This window comes from Pteronotus mesoamericanus, unplaced genomic scaffold (genome assembly GCF_021234165.1).
Source record: "Pteronotus mesoamericanus isolate MK-2021 breed Mesoamerican mustached bat unplaced genomic scaffold, CSHL_Meso_final contig_37, whole genome shotgun sequence".
In the NCBI taxonomy this organism is placed as follows: domain Eukaryota; kingdom Metazoa; phylum Chordata; class Mammalia; order Chiroptera; family Mormoopidae; genus Pteronotus; species Pteronotus mesoamericanus.
Window position 1 is genome coordinate 2,587,906 of NW_026555144.1, and position 16,656 is coordinate 2,604,561.

At 36.0% G+C, this 16,656-nt stretch overlaps 1 protein-coding gene, 1 non-coding gene and 1 pseudogene across 2 annotated transcripts in view; all 3 read left to right on the plus strand.

Moving 5' to 3' along the window:
• Window positions 1–222: 222 nt before the first annotated feature.
• Window positions 223–16,656, plus strand: part of LOC129073235 (E3 ubiquitin-protein ligase RNF133-like) — a 33,673-nt gene continuing 17,239 nt past the window's right edge. Inside the window, exon 1 of the mRNA XM_054576919.1 lies at window positions 223–775. Coding sequence (XP_054432894.1) covers window positions 370–775 — 406 coding nt within the window. The 5' untranslated portion in view covers window positions 223–369. The remainder of the gene's footprint in view (window positions 776–16,656) is intronic.
• Window positions 14,261–14,367, plus strand: LOC129073263 (U6 spliceosomal RNA). The gene has a single exon (XR_008529426.1). It is a non-coding gene; the product is annotated as a U6 spliceosomal RNA (small nuclear RNA).
• Window positions 16,118–16,562, plus strand: LOC129073236 (60S ribosomal protein L27a-like; annotated as a pseudogene).

The following is a 16,656-nucleotide window of genomic DNA, read 5'->3' on the forward strand; positions in this document are numbered from 1 at the left end:
ACTCCCTGTTTATGAAAGTGCACTAGCTGGTACAATAGGGGAAAAAAAATGTCAGCACAGGAAGTCATCCAACCCTAATATGTTGACATGTAGTATAAACTCAATGGTGTTATTTTTTTACTAAGGTAGTTCTGGTTTAGGGTTGCGTGTGTGTACAGTTGGAGGAGGGGAAGGCCAAAGGGAATGTAGATAACTAAAGTGAAATAGAGCTGATGTATTCAGAGCTTATGTTGCTTGAGGCGAGATCAGTTACCTGCTTGCAACTGAAATTTCAAACTTCTGCATAGTGGTGACCTGAGTGGACAAATGGTGACTGACAGTTGGAAATATCAGCAGACATCTTAAATTTTATGCTCAAATGAACAAACAATGAACCAGGAGAATAAGTCCAGCTGTTTTCAGTTGCTTGTATTTTTTACCTTTTTATTTAGAATCACATCATCTTTTCCAATGAACGCCTACGTGACTGTGAATTATTACAATGAAACCAGCAACTACACTACAACAGAAACATGTGAATGTGGTGTTTATGGATTAGCCTCACCAGTGGCTAATGCTATGGGGGTGGTAGGCATCCCTAAGAACAATAACTACCAAGCTTGTGACTATAACACTGAGTTTACCAATACTAAGAAGCCCTGGATTGCACTGATAGAAAGAGGTAATTGTACATTTTCAGAAAAAATTCAGACAGCAAGCAGAAGAAATGCTGACGCTGTTGTGATTTACAACATTCCAGAGACCGGCAACCAGACGATACAGATGGCAAATTTTGGTAAGTAGTAATACATAGATTTACCCAAAAGAGTTAATATCTTTGTTTATTTTAAAATGGTATTTCCATCTAAAATTACTCTAGGATCAAGCAATGAGGGTGTAAAACAATTTTATTTTAAATTTTATTGCCTGGCACTACTGGGAATTAATTTACTATTATTTGATATTTATAATTAATTTGGTTCAAGAACAAAAAGAAATTTATGAAGTGGTTCTTGTTTTCTTTCATGATTTTCTTAGCTGTATTAGTTTTCTCAGTGTATATTATGTAATTGTGTTTTAATAATATAGGTTTTTTACCTCTAAACATTAAAGAAAGTAAATATTTTTACTTCGTTGTTAATTTGTACTTTTCAGTTTGATTCATTTTCTCATGCAAAAAAACTGTACGTATTTATGTATTACTATAGGTGAAAATGGACTCATTATGATTAAACAATAGCATATTGTAAGTGTGCAAAATTTTTACATAAATGAGAATTCAACTGTTTGCTGTATGCAGGTGAGACTTGAATTTATTTGTGGAAATAATACATATGAAAGTACTATGTAAGAAACATTATACATTGAAAAGGATATGGCAGAAACAGAATAACAATGTATAATTCACATAAAAGTAAAGGTTCCCTTAGAAATGTTTACTTATGAGTTCTTAAGTAAATATAATCATCAATTTATTAACTTTATAAAAGGATTTACTTCTCAGAATTACTATTTCTATTTTATTTTGTAAAAAATGCCACATTCAAAATACATGATTTTTATACCACTGAAGAAGTAGACTTCTGAATCAAGTTTTCTATACTGCAGGTGGGTATGGGTACTTTTTGCCCCAGGCTTGGTGCCCCTCCAAAATGGTAATAATATCAAACAAGAAAAGAGTTGAGAGAACACAGCATCAGGATAATTGGTGTTATCACTGTCAAATTTGGCCTCTGGAAAAAAATGTAAATTAAATTAAACAGGTGTCAGCATTATAAAAGAGAAAATCAAATTTGCATTAAGAATGTTAGAGTAATTGGAATATTCCAGGTTGTACACATATAATAATGGTAATTTAGTACTAATTTTTGAAAAACAAGCTGCTTGTTTTCCTGAGTATGGAAAAACCAGATGAGATAGTCTTTCTGCAGTATGTAATTATTGTAAATGTACAAAACTCTACTTGCTACCTTTTGTAACATATCCTAGACATTGCCAGAATTCAGACATTCACTTTATTTTTAAGAGCACTTCATAAGTATCCTCTGTGTGTTCTTATATTTTCAACAAGTGACTTTTATTTTTATAGAAATAAATGAGGTAATTCTCTGGTGAAAATTATAAATTAATCTTGTTCTAAGGAAGGTACTTCCTTTATGTTTCAACTTCTAGGTTCTGAGTACTCAAGGCTTCCTTTTACATGGACAATAACATTCTGCTTCTTCACTCCTTGGCTATTTTTAAAGTATAAACAGTACAAACCTAAATGGTAGTCCTGTTTTCTTTTTTTAAGTATATTTTATTGATTATGCTCTTACAGTTGTCCCACTATTTTTCTCTCCTTTATGCCCCTCTGCACTGCAACCCTCCTTACAGTATTCTACCCCTTTAGTTCATGTGTGGGGTCGTATATATAAGTTCTTTGGATTCTCCATTTCCTATACTATTCTTAACCTCCCCCTTTCTATTTTGTACCTACCAATTATGCTTCTTATTCCCAGTACATTTTCCTCCATTCTCCCTCCTCCCCCTCCCTGCTGATAACCCTCCATATGATCTCCACTTCTGTGCTTCTGTTCCTGTTCTAGTTGTTTGCTTTGTTTTTGTTTTTGATTGTTTTAGGTACAGTTGTTGATAGTCATGAATTTGTTGTCATTTTACTGTTCATAGTTTTGATCTTCTTTTTCTCAGATAAATCTTTTTATCATTTCATATAATACGGGCTTGGTGATGATGAACTCCTGTAACTTTATCTTATCTGGGAAGCACTTTATCTGCCCTTACATTCGAAATGATAGCTTTGCTGGATAGAGTAATCTAGGTTACAAGCCCTTGCTTTTCATCACTTTGAATATTTCTTTCCAGCCCCTTCTTGCCTGCAAGGTTTCATTTGAGAAATCAGCTGATAGTCTGATGGAACTCCTTTGTAGGTAACTCTCTCCTTTTCCATTGCTGCTTTTAAGATTTTCTCCTTATCTTTAATCTTGGGTAATGTAATTATGATCTGTCTTGGTGTGTTCCGCCTGGGTACAAATTCTTTGGGACTCTGTGTGCTTCCTGGACTTGCATGTCTAGCTCCTTCAACAGATTGGGGAAGTTTTCCTTCATTACTTTTTCAAATAAGTTTTCAATTTCTTGCTCTTCCTCTTCTCTTTCTGGCACCTCTATGATTCAGATGTTGAAACATTTAAAGTTGTCCCGGAGGTTCCTCAGATTCTCTCTCTCTCTCTCTCTCTCTCTCTCTCTCTCTCTCTCTCAATTCCTGTTTCTTCATTCTGTTCTGGTTCACTGTTTATTCCTTCCTTTTGGTCCAAATCATTGATTTGAGTCTTGGTTTCCTTTCCTTCACTGTTGGTTCTCTGTATATTTTTCTTTATTTCACTTTGTATAGCCTTCACTTCCTCCTTTATTTTGAAACTATACTCAGTCATTTCTGTGAGCATCTTGATTATCAGTGGTTTGAACTCTGTATCTGATAGGTTGGCGATTTCCTCATCACTTAGTTCTCTTTCTGGAGTTTTGGTTTGTACTTTCATTTGGACCATATTTCTTTGTCTTGTTACACCTGTTACCTTTTTTTAATAGCTTAAAATTTTATTTTTAAAATATCATTTTATCTCTTTTTTTGTTCTTTGTCAATCTATTTTTTTATTGTTGTTCAAGTACAATTGTCTCTATTTTCCCACCACCACTTTCACCCTCCCCACCTGCCCCCACCTTCCACCTTCAATTCTACCCACCTTTGGGTTTACATGTTTCTTGATGGTCCTTCCCCTTCTTTCCCCCGTTACCCCCTCTCCCCTCTGGTTACTTAAGTTTGTTCTTTATTTCAGTGTCTCTGGTTATATTTTGCTTGATCGTTTGTTTTGTTAATTAGATTCCACTTATAGGTGTGATCATATGGTATTTGTCTTTCACCACCTGGCAGTGAAACCTGTTACATTTTAAGGGGAAGAGCCTTAAGTATTCTCCAGGGCGGGTCAACCAACTTTGATGTGTCATATCACTGTTGTGGAGGAGGGGTCAGAGAGGGAACAATGCTGCTTGCTTGGCTCTCGGTCCGCTTTCACTCACTTTCCTCACTTCCCACAAGTGGATTGTGCCCTTTCATGTGCTTATTCCCAGGTAGGTGGGCTTGTGTACATTCTAGGATCCCATAGGCCTCTCCAATGGACTCTCCTGTGAGACTAGGATGTCCTCCCCACAACCGCTGTGTAAAAACCCCCATAGTTTTTACAGCCAGAGTTTTTGAGGCTTTAGTTTCCTGCATTGGGAGCCTAGATTGTGCAGTCTGTCTTGCTCCCCAGTTGCTCCTCCTGGCTTATCTACATGAAATGTGGGATCATATGGTCTGCCAGCTGCCACTTCCCCTGCCCAATCCACCAGCCACCACCCTGTGACACATCCTGGCCACCCCTGCTTCGCATTTACATTCCTCCTACCAGTCTGGATGAAAGTTTCTTCTTTAACTCCTTGGTTGTTGGACATCCATAAAGTTTGATTTTCTGGAAGTTCTGGTTGTTTTTTTGTTTTTAAGTTTGTTGTTATCCTTCTTTTATTTGTGTGAGGAAGCAAAGTGAATCTACCTACACCTTCATCTTGGCTGGATGCCCTGTTTTCAAAACTTGCTTTGCAACATACAGTAGGGGCCGACATCTAGTGGAATGTAGGTACTCAGCCACTGAATTTAAAAGACTTATCAAAGGTCACTTATAAGTAAATCTGACCAAAACACGTGCACATAGTCATTTGAATATATGCCTCTGAGTCAAGTTTAAAAATCAAGACAGTTCCATTTATCATTCAATATATACTTCCAACATGTGATCAAAAACATTTTTTAAAACTATGGCATTGCCCCTGTTATAAAATAAGCACGTTGAAAAAATAGTATAATGTTAGTAATTGCAATAGTTAGTATTACCATTTACTATATGTCAGGGACTGTTCTGTGTCCTTTATTTTATTTAATGAATATTGATATTTAACACTGGATGATCTTAAACCCAAAGAATTAAAATTGAAAGTTTAGTGTTTTGCACTTATGACACCTGCTCATTAGTGTGTCACTGCTGCTCTTCCTTACCAGAAATTTCCCTTATACAGAAACTGTTATGAGATGGAGTTGATAAACACAGGCAAACAAGTGTGGGAAAATCTATGATTAGCGTCCAGGTCAGCAATTTTCAACTGATGTACCACAAGAATTTTTTAAAATATGCAATACCTGACTATTTAGTCAGGGACACTGACCTCTTTTTTTTCTTAGATTGTCAAATTAAAAGATTACAATGGCCGGTGTGGCTCCATTGCTTGGAGTATCACCCTGTAACCAAAAGATAATGGGTTTTATTCCCAGTCAGGGCACATACATAAGTTTCAGTTTGGATGCCCCGTCCGGGCATGTACAGTACCCAGTCGGGCTGCATACAGGAGATAACCAATTGCTGTTTCTCTCTCACATCAATGTTTTTCTCTCTCAAAGCAATGAAAAAAAATGTCCTCTGGTGAGAATTTTAAAAAAAGGAGAGAACAGCCAACACAACAATAGCCATCCAGTGTGAATGAATCAAAATTATATGTATTTATTGTAAGAGCAACCAAAAATATATTTTTTTGGTGTGCTGCAGAATTTCACTAATTAGTTTATGTGTTCCATGAGATGAAAAAGGTTGAAAATCACTGCTCTGGGCCATGAATGATTGACTGATTATTTTATAACATAAGCCAAAATTTTGTTTAGTTTTACTGTCTTTTCATTAGTGTTTCTCTTGGTTCAGACACAGGGTGTGGACCAACAACTTCCCCACTCCTATAAAAACTCATGCCTTCACCTTCCAAAACCTCATCATTTATCACCTTTAAAAACCACCTTTTCAGGAGACCACACTCTAGCCCCCTGAGGGCTGTGGCACCTTTTCATTCTTCCCCAGTTCCCCCAACCTCTTCATTTCTTCAGTCCCATTTTCCCATGCTATCTAGGTTTTACTAGATTTTCGACAATGTTGTGCCTCTACTTCTTACTGATGTCAATGCCCTCCAATCAGAGACCACAAGGAAGAGGCCTATATTAGAAAAAGCTGGGTTTATTTCCTGTTGCAGCAAAGAGAGAAATGCATACCAAGGGAAATCACAGGATGTCTCAATAAGAGGGTGATATAAAGGTTTTACAAGATTTGGGGTTGCTTTTCATGATTTGGGGGAGAGCTTAAGGAAGCAGGCTATTGAACCAGCCATCCCATTATGCCCAAGGCTGAGCACTGGAATGTGAGACTTACAGTGCTAAAATCAAAAGATCCATGGGAAAAACAGGCTGAGTTGGTCACTCTAGCTGGCTTTGTTCTGGACAGGGATGCCATCAGGATGTGGGGGTAATTCAGTGATTGGATTTCTAAATAAATCTTATTTTTAAGTGGGAAAAACTAACCCAAAGCTACAGCTATAATTGATAAAGAAGCAACAGTCACTCATGGTAGCCAGCATGACAGATATTTGGTCATTTTTGTGGCTTGGACACTGTTCATGTTTTGACTATGTTCAAACATGATGATGGAGTAGTCTTGTTTTTCCTTGATCATTTATTACAGTCACAAAGTGACCTTTTCCCATGTCGATGTTCTGTAAGATTGTTTATGTTCAACAAGAAAACACGAAGTCCAGATTGATAGTCCCAAGCCAGGTCCCAGATGTCAGGGGCTGCATGTCTCTTTTGTCTCACTGACAATGCACTATACCCATGCTGTTACTTTTGTACAAATATATTCTCTCCTCCTGCTTTATATTTCTGTGTCTCTCCATCCCCTATATTCTGCCTTCAAAGTCTCATACAAGTCTAAGGAATATTTCTGCACCTCTTGCTTCGCATGGTTTCATGTTGTGGGGACAGAATGTCCTTATTCCAGTGCCCAGTCTATTTACAGCCTCCCTAGTAGCAGGATTGTTTTTCTGAAAGAGAGAACTTCTGTCTGAGGGGAGGTCCCAGTGAAAAAGAATAGTCTATAGCCTAGTACTTGGAGGTAAACCTTTAAATCAAAATTTCTTAATTAGCAGTGTGTTTTGACTTGCCATTTGATGGGGTTGGAAATAAAAGGATATGCTTATGGTATCCTTAATTAATCATGTACCTTAACAATCCTTTCCAAATGCTTCAGAAACATCCATCCAATTCTGTCCTAGATGTACAAGAAAAGTTATGACTCAGTTATTAAGACAGAAAATTCAGAACAAGTTTAGTACTTGCTTGCTGAGCAAACAGATTTTGGAAGTTAAATATGAAAATTGCTTTAAGAAATGCTTAAATTTAAATGCAGTTTATTTCAGCAAAGTCAGTAATTTAGGAGAGATGAAATGGTTCTTATGTTTTCACCATTTTAACCATGTCCAACAAAGTGAGATTTGTACTATTTCAGATTCCCCAAAGCTCACCAACTCCAGAGCAATTAAGTGCATGAAAAGGAAGGGTTTAATCAGATATGCAAACTCAAATGTTATTATGTTAAGCGAAATAAGCCAGGGAGTGAAAGACAAATACCATATGATCTCACCTATAAGCGGAACCTAACCAACAATACAAAGATGCAAGGAAAATATGACCAGCAACACTGAAAGGAAAAGAAATCAACAGAGACAAGAGGGAAGGAGGTGGGACAGAGAAAGGTAAGGGAAGGGAAAAGTCAAGGAACATATAGCAAGGACTCATGAACAAAACCAAAGGGGAAGAGCTGAGGGAGGGAAGGAGGGAGGGGGCAAGGGAAAGTGGTAGGGGGGAGGCAGAGACAAATGTATTTAAAAAAAAGATGGTAAAGATAGTGTAAACTTTAATTGAGAATAGGAGAGAAAACAAATGCTTTTTAGATTCATGCTATTTTGAAAATGCTTCTGTATATATATATTTTTCTTTTTTATCAAATATATTGGGGTGACATTGGTTAATAAAATTATATAGGTTTCAAAAAAAAGAATTTGTTTTCTAGAAATGAGAGGAGAAATTTAAAAATAACATAAATGAAGTGAAAAGATAATAAAAACTTCAATAAAGCTTAGACTCAGATATACATATAAATAACAGCTAAAATAAAAAAAACTAATCAGTTATACTTTAAGTGGATCTCAAATATGTCTAGATGTATTCATTTCCAGGGCTTCATCTTCAAACCTCTGCAATAACTTCCTAACTGATCTTCCTGTTTCTCTTGTCCTCTTCCAATCTCACTCTTTAAACTAAAACCAAAGTGGTTTTTTAGGAAAGATAAGTCACATTCTGTTTAAAATACTTCAGTGGATTCCTGTGGCACTTAGAATAAATGAAAACTCTTTTCCATGTTTGTATTTTTATTTTTTAAAGACTTATTTACTTATTTTTAGAGAGAGGATAAGGGAGAGAGAAAGGCAAAGAAGCATCAATGTGTGGTTGCCTCTCAGGTGTCCCCCACCGGAGACCTAGCCTGCAACCCAGGCATGTGCCCTGACTGCGAATCGAACTGGCAACCCTTTGGTTCACAGGCCAGTGCTCAATCGACTGAACCACACCAGCCAGAGCAATTTTTTTTTTTTACAATACTTTCTCCTTTAAAAACATCTAAAGATATAAGTCCCCCTTGTCTGCTCCTTTGCAGATAACATTTCAAGGAATATAATTATGGCTGATTACTAAGAAAACTATTGATATTGGCCTTGCATCATTATTGATGTTGATCTTCCATCTGACCACCTTGTTAAACTCTTATTAATTTTAATAGTTTGTCCACTGATTCTCTTGAATTTTCAAGATAAATGATCATTTCTCTATATAGTTTTGTCTCTTTTTTCTCTATTAATCGTACCTCTTAATTATTTCCAGTGGTTTTATTTCATTGTCTTGGGTGCTGGTAGTAGTAATAGTGTATATCCTTGACTTGTTCCTGACTTTAGAAAAAAATGTTCCCACTATTCTACATTAAGTGTGTTGTTTGATAGAAGTTTCTGAGAGGTAACCCTTATAAAGTTTCAGGACTTCAGTAAGATTTTTGAATTTGTAACTATTACTGGAAAGCTAGAACATAAATATATATGTATATATGTATGTGCGTAGATTGACATACATGGTCCAGCACAAATAACGCTCCTTTTTTTAAACAAAAGGTTTTATTATGAAATCATAACCATGTAATTCTGTAACATAACCATATCACACTAAAGCACACTATATGACATTTTAGTTGAAATGTTCAAATTAAAACTATAAATTATTATATGTATATTATTACCCTACCAGCCACATTCAAGCAGGGGTTACTTCTGCCAGACCCTGTATAAATATAGACACAGTCATCTGAAGCGAGATGATTGTAACAGCAGGAATACTGTATATTCTGAGAAATGCATCCTTAGGCAATTTCATCATTGTGCGAATATCATAAAGTGTACTTACACAAACTTAGCTGGCATTGTCTACTATACAAATAGGCTATATGGTATAGCCTATTGCTGTAAATGCAGTTGTAGTTGACAGATATGTTGTTATGCCGCACATGACTATACATACATTATTATAGCATATGATCCAAAGGGAAGATCCAATGGTTTATTGCCAGGTTAGAAGAAATAATAAAGTGAAACACAGAAACAATAGTTAAAAAAGCAGTTTCTTTCTCTGTTTTCAGATATAATTTTATTGTTGCTCTAAATAAAAGGATTAAAAATATATTCACTTATACATATAACTTCAAGTTGAGTGCCAAGTTTTAAGACATAAACAAAATTCAAAAGCATCTTAAAAATTAGAAATATTGGTTATTAAAACTATTAAGTGCCAGTGTAAATAGTAAAGAATAATAAATGTAGAGAAACATAAAATAGAAAAACATAGGCAAAAAGATTTATAGGTAAAATATTTATTTTGTTCTTCAAATACAGTCTACATTCAATATTATTTTGTATTAGTTTCAGATATACAGCATAGTGGTTAGAAAATCTTATACTTTACAAAGTGTTCCCCCTGATATTTCCAGTAGCCATATGGCACCATAACATAGTTATTACAATATTAATGGGTATACAGCCTATGTTATACTTTATATCCCTATGACTATTTTGTAATTTTCCATTTGTATTCCTTAATCCTTTTACCATTTTCACCCAGTTCCCCAACACCTCCTACCCTCTGGCAGCCATCAGTCAGTTCTCTGTGCCTATCAGTCTGTTTCTGTTTTGTTTGCTTAATTATATTGTTCTTTAGGTTCCACATAAGTGAAATGATATAGTATTTGTTTTTCTCTGACTGACATATTTCACTTAGTACAATACACTCTCTGCCCATCCATGCTATCACAAATGATAAGATTTCATTCTTTTTTAAGGCTAATATTCCATCATATATATGTATACCTTTTTTTATTCACACATCTATTGATGGGCACTTGTGTTGCTTCCACATGTTGCCTACTGGAAATAATGCTGCAATTAATATAGTGGGGCTTATATTCTTTTGATTTAGTGTATTGGGTCTTTTCAGATAAATTGCCATAAGTTAAATCACTGGGTCTTAAAAAGTTCCATTTTTAATGTTTTGAGAAATCTGCATACTGTTCTCCATTAGGCTGTACCAATCTGTATTCACACTAACAGCGTATGAGGGTTCTCTTCTCTTCTATTCTTTAGCAACATTTGTTTGTTGATTTTTTGATTCTAGCCATCTTTATGTCCTCTTTGGAGAAGTGTCTACACAGGACTCTGCCCATTTTTAATAGGACTATTTGTTTGTTTGTTTTTTTATAGTGAGTTGCACGAGATCTTTATAAATTTTGGATATTAACCACTTATTGGTTGTAGCATTGGTGAAAATGTTTTCCCATTCAATAAGTTGTCTTTCATTTCGTGCATTTTTTTTTGCTGTACAATTTTTTTTTAGTTTCATGTAGTCCCATTTGTTTATGTTTTCTCTTTCCCTTCCCTATCTTCCCTTGAGGAGATAAATCAGAAAAAATATTTATATGCAAAATATTTGACAATCACACCATGCCACAAGGTCAATAAAAAATGACACAGTTATTTTAAAAACTGGTATGCTAATGAGATGTACTAACAAGTACATAACACATTAGGTCTGGAAAATATATGAGCTATACTCTAAATTTATGAAATTCTACAAACATCACAAGCTTTAATACAATGTGTCTTCCAATAACAGGATTTTGATAGTTCTTTCTCAAACTCTCACATAAGTATCAGGACCTTTGACAGAACTATGGAGTAATAAATTTGAAAAAATTGTATTTCGGAGCATCCTTCATCACATCATACAACTGATAACCTATGCCACCTATACTCAGAATCTGCTATGATCATATAAACATTTAACAATTTAATAATATTAGTCAAAACTTTTTAGAGTTTTAGAAGTATATCATACTTTTCATCCAAACTTTAATAATAAACATTGTCACTTAACTTTCTAATGATGTCATCATGCAATGATAGTGGGCAAATAAAATAGTGTCTAACAATAATCAACACATCGACACCTTCTCAGTGGAAAGTACAGATATAAAAAAATGAAAATTTGTTTGCTAATCCACTTGCTTTCAATTTATATTTTAAAATGACTGTCTCTTAGTCTCATTATTACTAATAACCAAAGCTCTATTTTAAATTTTATTTTTCAGTTACAATTTGCTTTCATATTGTTTTGTATTAGTTACAGGTATACAGCATAGTAGTTAACATAGACAATCATACTTTACAAAGTGATCCCCCTGATGTTTCTAGTACCCACCTCCCACTGTACATAGTTATTACAATATTATTAACTCTATTCACAATGTTGTTCTTTGCATTTCCATGATTATTTTGTAATACCAATTTGTAGTTCTTAATCCCTCCACTATTTTCATCAAGTCTCCACAACCACTCTTCCCTCTGGTAACCATCAGTCTAATCAGAAGTATTTTTTTTGCATTAAAATCTATTTTCCTTATACTTTATGAAAGCAGTTGTTATTAGTAAGTATTCTATTAGCTATGGTCAAGAATTCTTCTACATATAGTCATTTCAGTAACTCCATCAGGTACATAATGTTTATATATATAAATATATATATATATATAAATATATATATATATGAACTGAGGCATAGAGAAGTTGACTAACATCCTCATAGAAATATAGTTAGTAAGTTTCAAAGCTAGAGTTTAAACTCTAATATTCTGACTCAAGAGTTCATGCTCTTAATCATGAAAGATAAGATACTACCTTTCTAGTGAGCATATACAATGCAAGGCACTGTCCAAAAAGGGTTTAAAAAAGAAAAAAACATGACCATTGTCCTCAAGGAGGATAATTTAGAAGGGAAAACCAATTTCTAGAACTACTAGAAGAGAGAATGTGAAAAACATCATGGAAGTGTTAAGGCTATTGGAGCTGAACCGATTAAGAAATTTCAGGATGTTAGAACAGTCATCGACATGAATGTAAAGTTATAGAATATGATAGCATAGAAGTCAAAGATCAAAAACGGAAGTATAAAAGGGAGAGTCACAAGGTAGGCAATCAGAAAGTGGAGTACTGGAGATCCAAGATGGCAGAAAAATATATGGAACCTACGCTCACCTCCTATCAGGACCAAACTGAAATTACAACTAAACTATATAACAATGATCCTAAATAACCAAGTAAAGACTAGCAGAAGAGATGTCTTATAACAAAGGATTTAAAGCAGAAGCCACATCAAGACTGCTCCAAAAAGACAACTGAGGGTTGGTCAAGGCAGTGTCTTATATCGGCCTGTACCAGAGTCTCTCCCAAGAGGCCCAGAGCCAACACAGTCAGTGGCCAGCTTTAGACAATCTCAGAGAAGAATTCAATAAGCCTCACATGCAGCCTATCCACAGGGAGATCTTGGCAGGTACTAAATCATGCTGAAGTGAATTCTGCTTCACATGGTCAGCATCTGCATAGCAACTCACACGCCACAGTTGGGGTTGAGCCACACAGTCATCTAGCCTAAGGGTCGCTCCCATGCATGAATAGGCCAATAACAATCAAGATTCAATTACAACAGGAGGGCCCACAGAATGCTCACAGAGAACATTCCTAGAGCACTCAGCTATGGTGATCAAGGAGACTGTACCACTGGACTCCACAAGATACCTACTACAAAAGGTCACTCTATGAACACTGTGTGTCATAGTAGATCTATCTAATACATAGGAACAAACACAAAGAGGCAGCCAAAATGAGGAGACAAAGAAATAGACCCCAAATGAAATAACAGGAAAAATCTCCAGAGAAAGAGCTAAATAAACTAAAGACAATGAATTTATTAGGTATAGAGTTCGAAGTAAAGGTTATAAGTATGCTCAACAGCATTAAAAGGGACATAGAACCCAGTTAGAAATGAAGAATACAATATCTGAAATACAGAATACACTGGAAGGAACTGACTGGTGAGGTGCAGTGGATTGAATGCCAGTCTGTAAATCAAAGGGTCTCCAGTTTGATTCCCAGTCAGGGTATATGCCTGGGTTTCAGGCCAGTCCCTAGTGGAGCGGGGGGCGCATAAGAGGCAACCACACATTCATGTTTCTATCCTTCCCTTTCTCCCTCCTTTTCCCTCTCCCTAAATATAAATAAATAAAATCTTAAAAAATAATACACTGGAAAAATAAAAAGTAGGTTGGATGAAGCAGAGGACCGAATCAATGATTTGGAAGACAGGATAGAAAAGAAAACACAATCAGAGCTCCAAAACAAAGGAATTTAAAAAACGAGGATAGTTTAAGGGACCTTCGGGACAACATGAAGCATAAAAACATCCGCATCACAGGGGTACCAGAAGGAGAAGAGACAGAGCAAAAAATTTAGAACCTATATGAAGAAATAATAACCAAAAATCTAACCTGGTGAAGGAAAAGGACACACAAACCCAGGAAGCACACAGACTCCCAAACAAGATGGACCCAAAGAAGTGCACACCAAGAAACATAATAATTAAAGTGGCAGAGGTTAAAGACAAAGAGAATCTTCAAAGCCACAAATAAAGATAGTTAACTACAAGGGAGCTCTCATAAGAGTGTCACCTGATTTCTCAACAAAAACATTTCAGGCCAGAGGGGCCTGAATATTGTCTTTGAATATTGCTATGAAATATTCAAAGTGATAAAAGGCAAGGATCTACAACCGAGACTATTTTACCCAAAAAGGATATTACATTTGAGAGAGAAATAGCTTCCCAGACAAGAAAAAGTTAAAGGAGTTTGTTACGACCAAACCAGTACTGTAAGAAAATGTTAAAGTGCTTGCTTTAGTGCTCAATTATGCAGCACATATACTAAAGCTGGAATGATACAAAGAAGATTAACATGGTCACTGCACAAGGATGACAGGAAAATTTGTGAAGTGTTCCACATTTTTATATTTCAAAAATGTATATTGAACAATAAATGACCCAGAATAGCCTCATCAATTTTGAGAAAGAAAAAGAAAGTAGGAAGGATCACAATACCTGATATCAAATTATATTACGAGGCCACTGTAATCAAAGCAATCTGGTACTGGCATAAGAACAGACACATGTATCAATGGAACTGAATAGAGAGCCCAGAGATAAACCCATATCTCTATGGTCAATTAATATTTGACAAAGAGGGCAGGAGGATAAAATAGAGTGAAAATAACCTCTTCAATAAATGGTGCTGGGAGAGCTAGACAGGTATGTGCAAAAAAATGAAATTAGACCATCAACTTACACAATATATCAAAATAAATTCAAGATGGATCAAAGACTTAAATATAAGTCATGACACCATAGAACTCCTAGAGGAAAACTTAGGCAGTAAAATGTCAGGTATTCCACACTGCAGTATCTTCACCAATATTCTAGGGCAAGGGATATAAAGGAAAAAATAAACAAATGGGACTACATCAAATTAAAAAGCATCTGCACAGCTAAAGAAAACATCAGCAAAATGAAAAGGGAACCAACTATATGGGAAAACGTATTTGTCAATGATAACTCAGACAAGGGTTTGATCTCCAAAATATAGAAAGAATTAATATGACTCAATGCCAGAAAGACAATCTAGTTTAAAAATGGGCAAAGGACCTGAACAGGCACTCCTCAAAGGAGGACATATATAGAGGGCCCAGAGACATATGAAAGAATGTTCAGCATCACTAGCCATCAAAGACATTCAAATTAAAACTACAATGAGATACCACCTCACACCAGTCAGAATGGCCATCATTAACAAATCAACAAATAACAAGTGCTGGTGAGGATGTGAGGAAAAAGGAACCCTATAATACTGGTGGTGGGAAAGCAGACTCTTGCAGCCACTGTGGAAAACAGTATGAAATTTCCTCAGAAAACTAAAAATGGAACTGCCTTTTGACCTAGCAATCTCACTGCTGGGATTATACCCTAAGGATCATGAACATCAATTCAAAAGAACCTATGCATCCCATGTTCACAGAAGTGCAATTTATAATAGCCAAGTGCTGTAAACAAACTAAGTACCCTTCAGTAAAAGAGTGAATCAAAAAACTGTGGTACATTTACACCACATGGAATACAACACAGCAGAAAGAAAGAACAAACTCCTAACCTTCGCAATAGCATAGATGGAACTGGAGAGCATTATGCTAAGTGAAATAAGCCAGGTGGCAAAGACAAATACAATAAGATCTCACCTATAAGTGCAACTTAATTAACAAAACAAACAAATGTGCAAAATAGAACCAGAAACATAGAATAAAGGAGCAAACTGACAGTGACCAGAGGGGAGTGAGGAAAGGGATAACCAGGGAAAGAAGGAGAAGGGTCTAGTCAAGGAACATATATAAAGGACCCATGGCAACGGACAACAAGATGGGGACTGACTGAAAGAGAGGGGTTGGACAGGGCAGGGGAGAGCAACCAGGGGAAAATCGGGACAACTGTAATTTAACAATAAAAAGGGGGCTTGCTTTAAGAAGAGGAGAGGAAGAAGGAGGAGAAAGAGGAGGAGGAGGAGGAAAAAAAGAAGAAAACAGAGGAACATAAAAAAAAATGGCAATAAATATGTACCTATCAATAATCACTTAAAATGTAAATGGCATAAGTGCTCCAATCAAAAAAGACAGGGTAGCTGAAAGGCTTTCCTCTTGCATCTCTGCCACCAACATGTCATCCAGATTGAGTAAGACCTGGAAACTTCAGGGCCACATGAGCCACAGCCAAGGCCACATCGGCAAGCACGGGAAGCACCTGGGAGGCTGAGGTAATGCCAGTGGCTTGTATCATCACAGGATTAACTTTGACAAATATCACTCAGGTTACTTTGAGAAAGTTGGTATGAGGCATTACAACTTAAAGAGGAACAAGAGTTTCTGCCCACTGTCAACTTTGATAAACTGTGGACCCTGGTCAGTGAGCAGACACAGGTAAATGCTGCCAAAAACAAGACCAGAGCCGCTCCCACCATTGATGTGGTGTGATCAGGCTACAACAACGTTCTAGGGAAGGGAAAGCTCCCAAATCAGTCGTCATTGTGAAAGCCAAATTCTTCAGCAAAAGACCTGAGGAGAAGTTTAAGAGTGTTGGTGGGGCTTGTGTGCTGGTAGCTTGAAGCCACACAGAGAGGAATCCATTAAATTCTGAAAAGTGAAAAAAAAGACAGGGTAGCTGAATACATAAGGAAACAAGATACATATATACGCTGT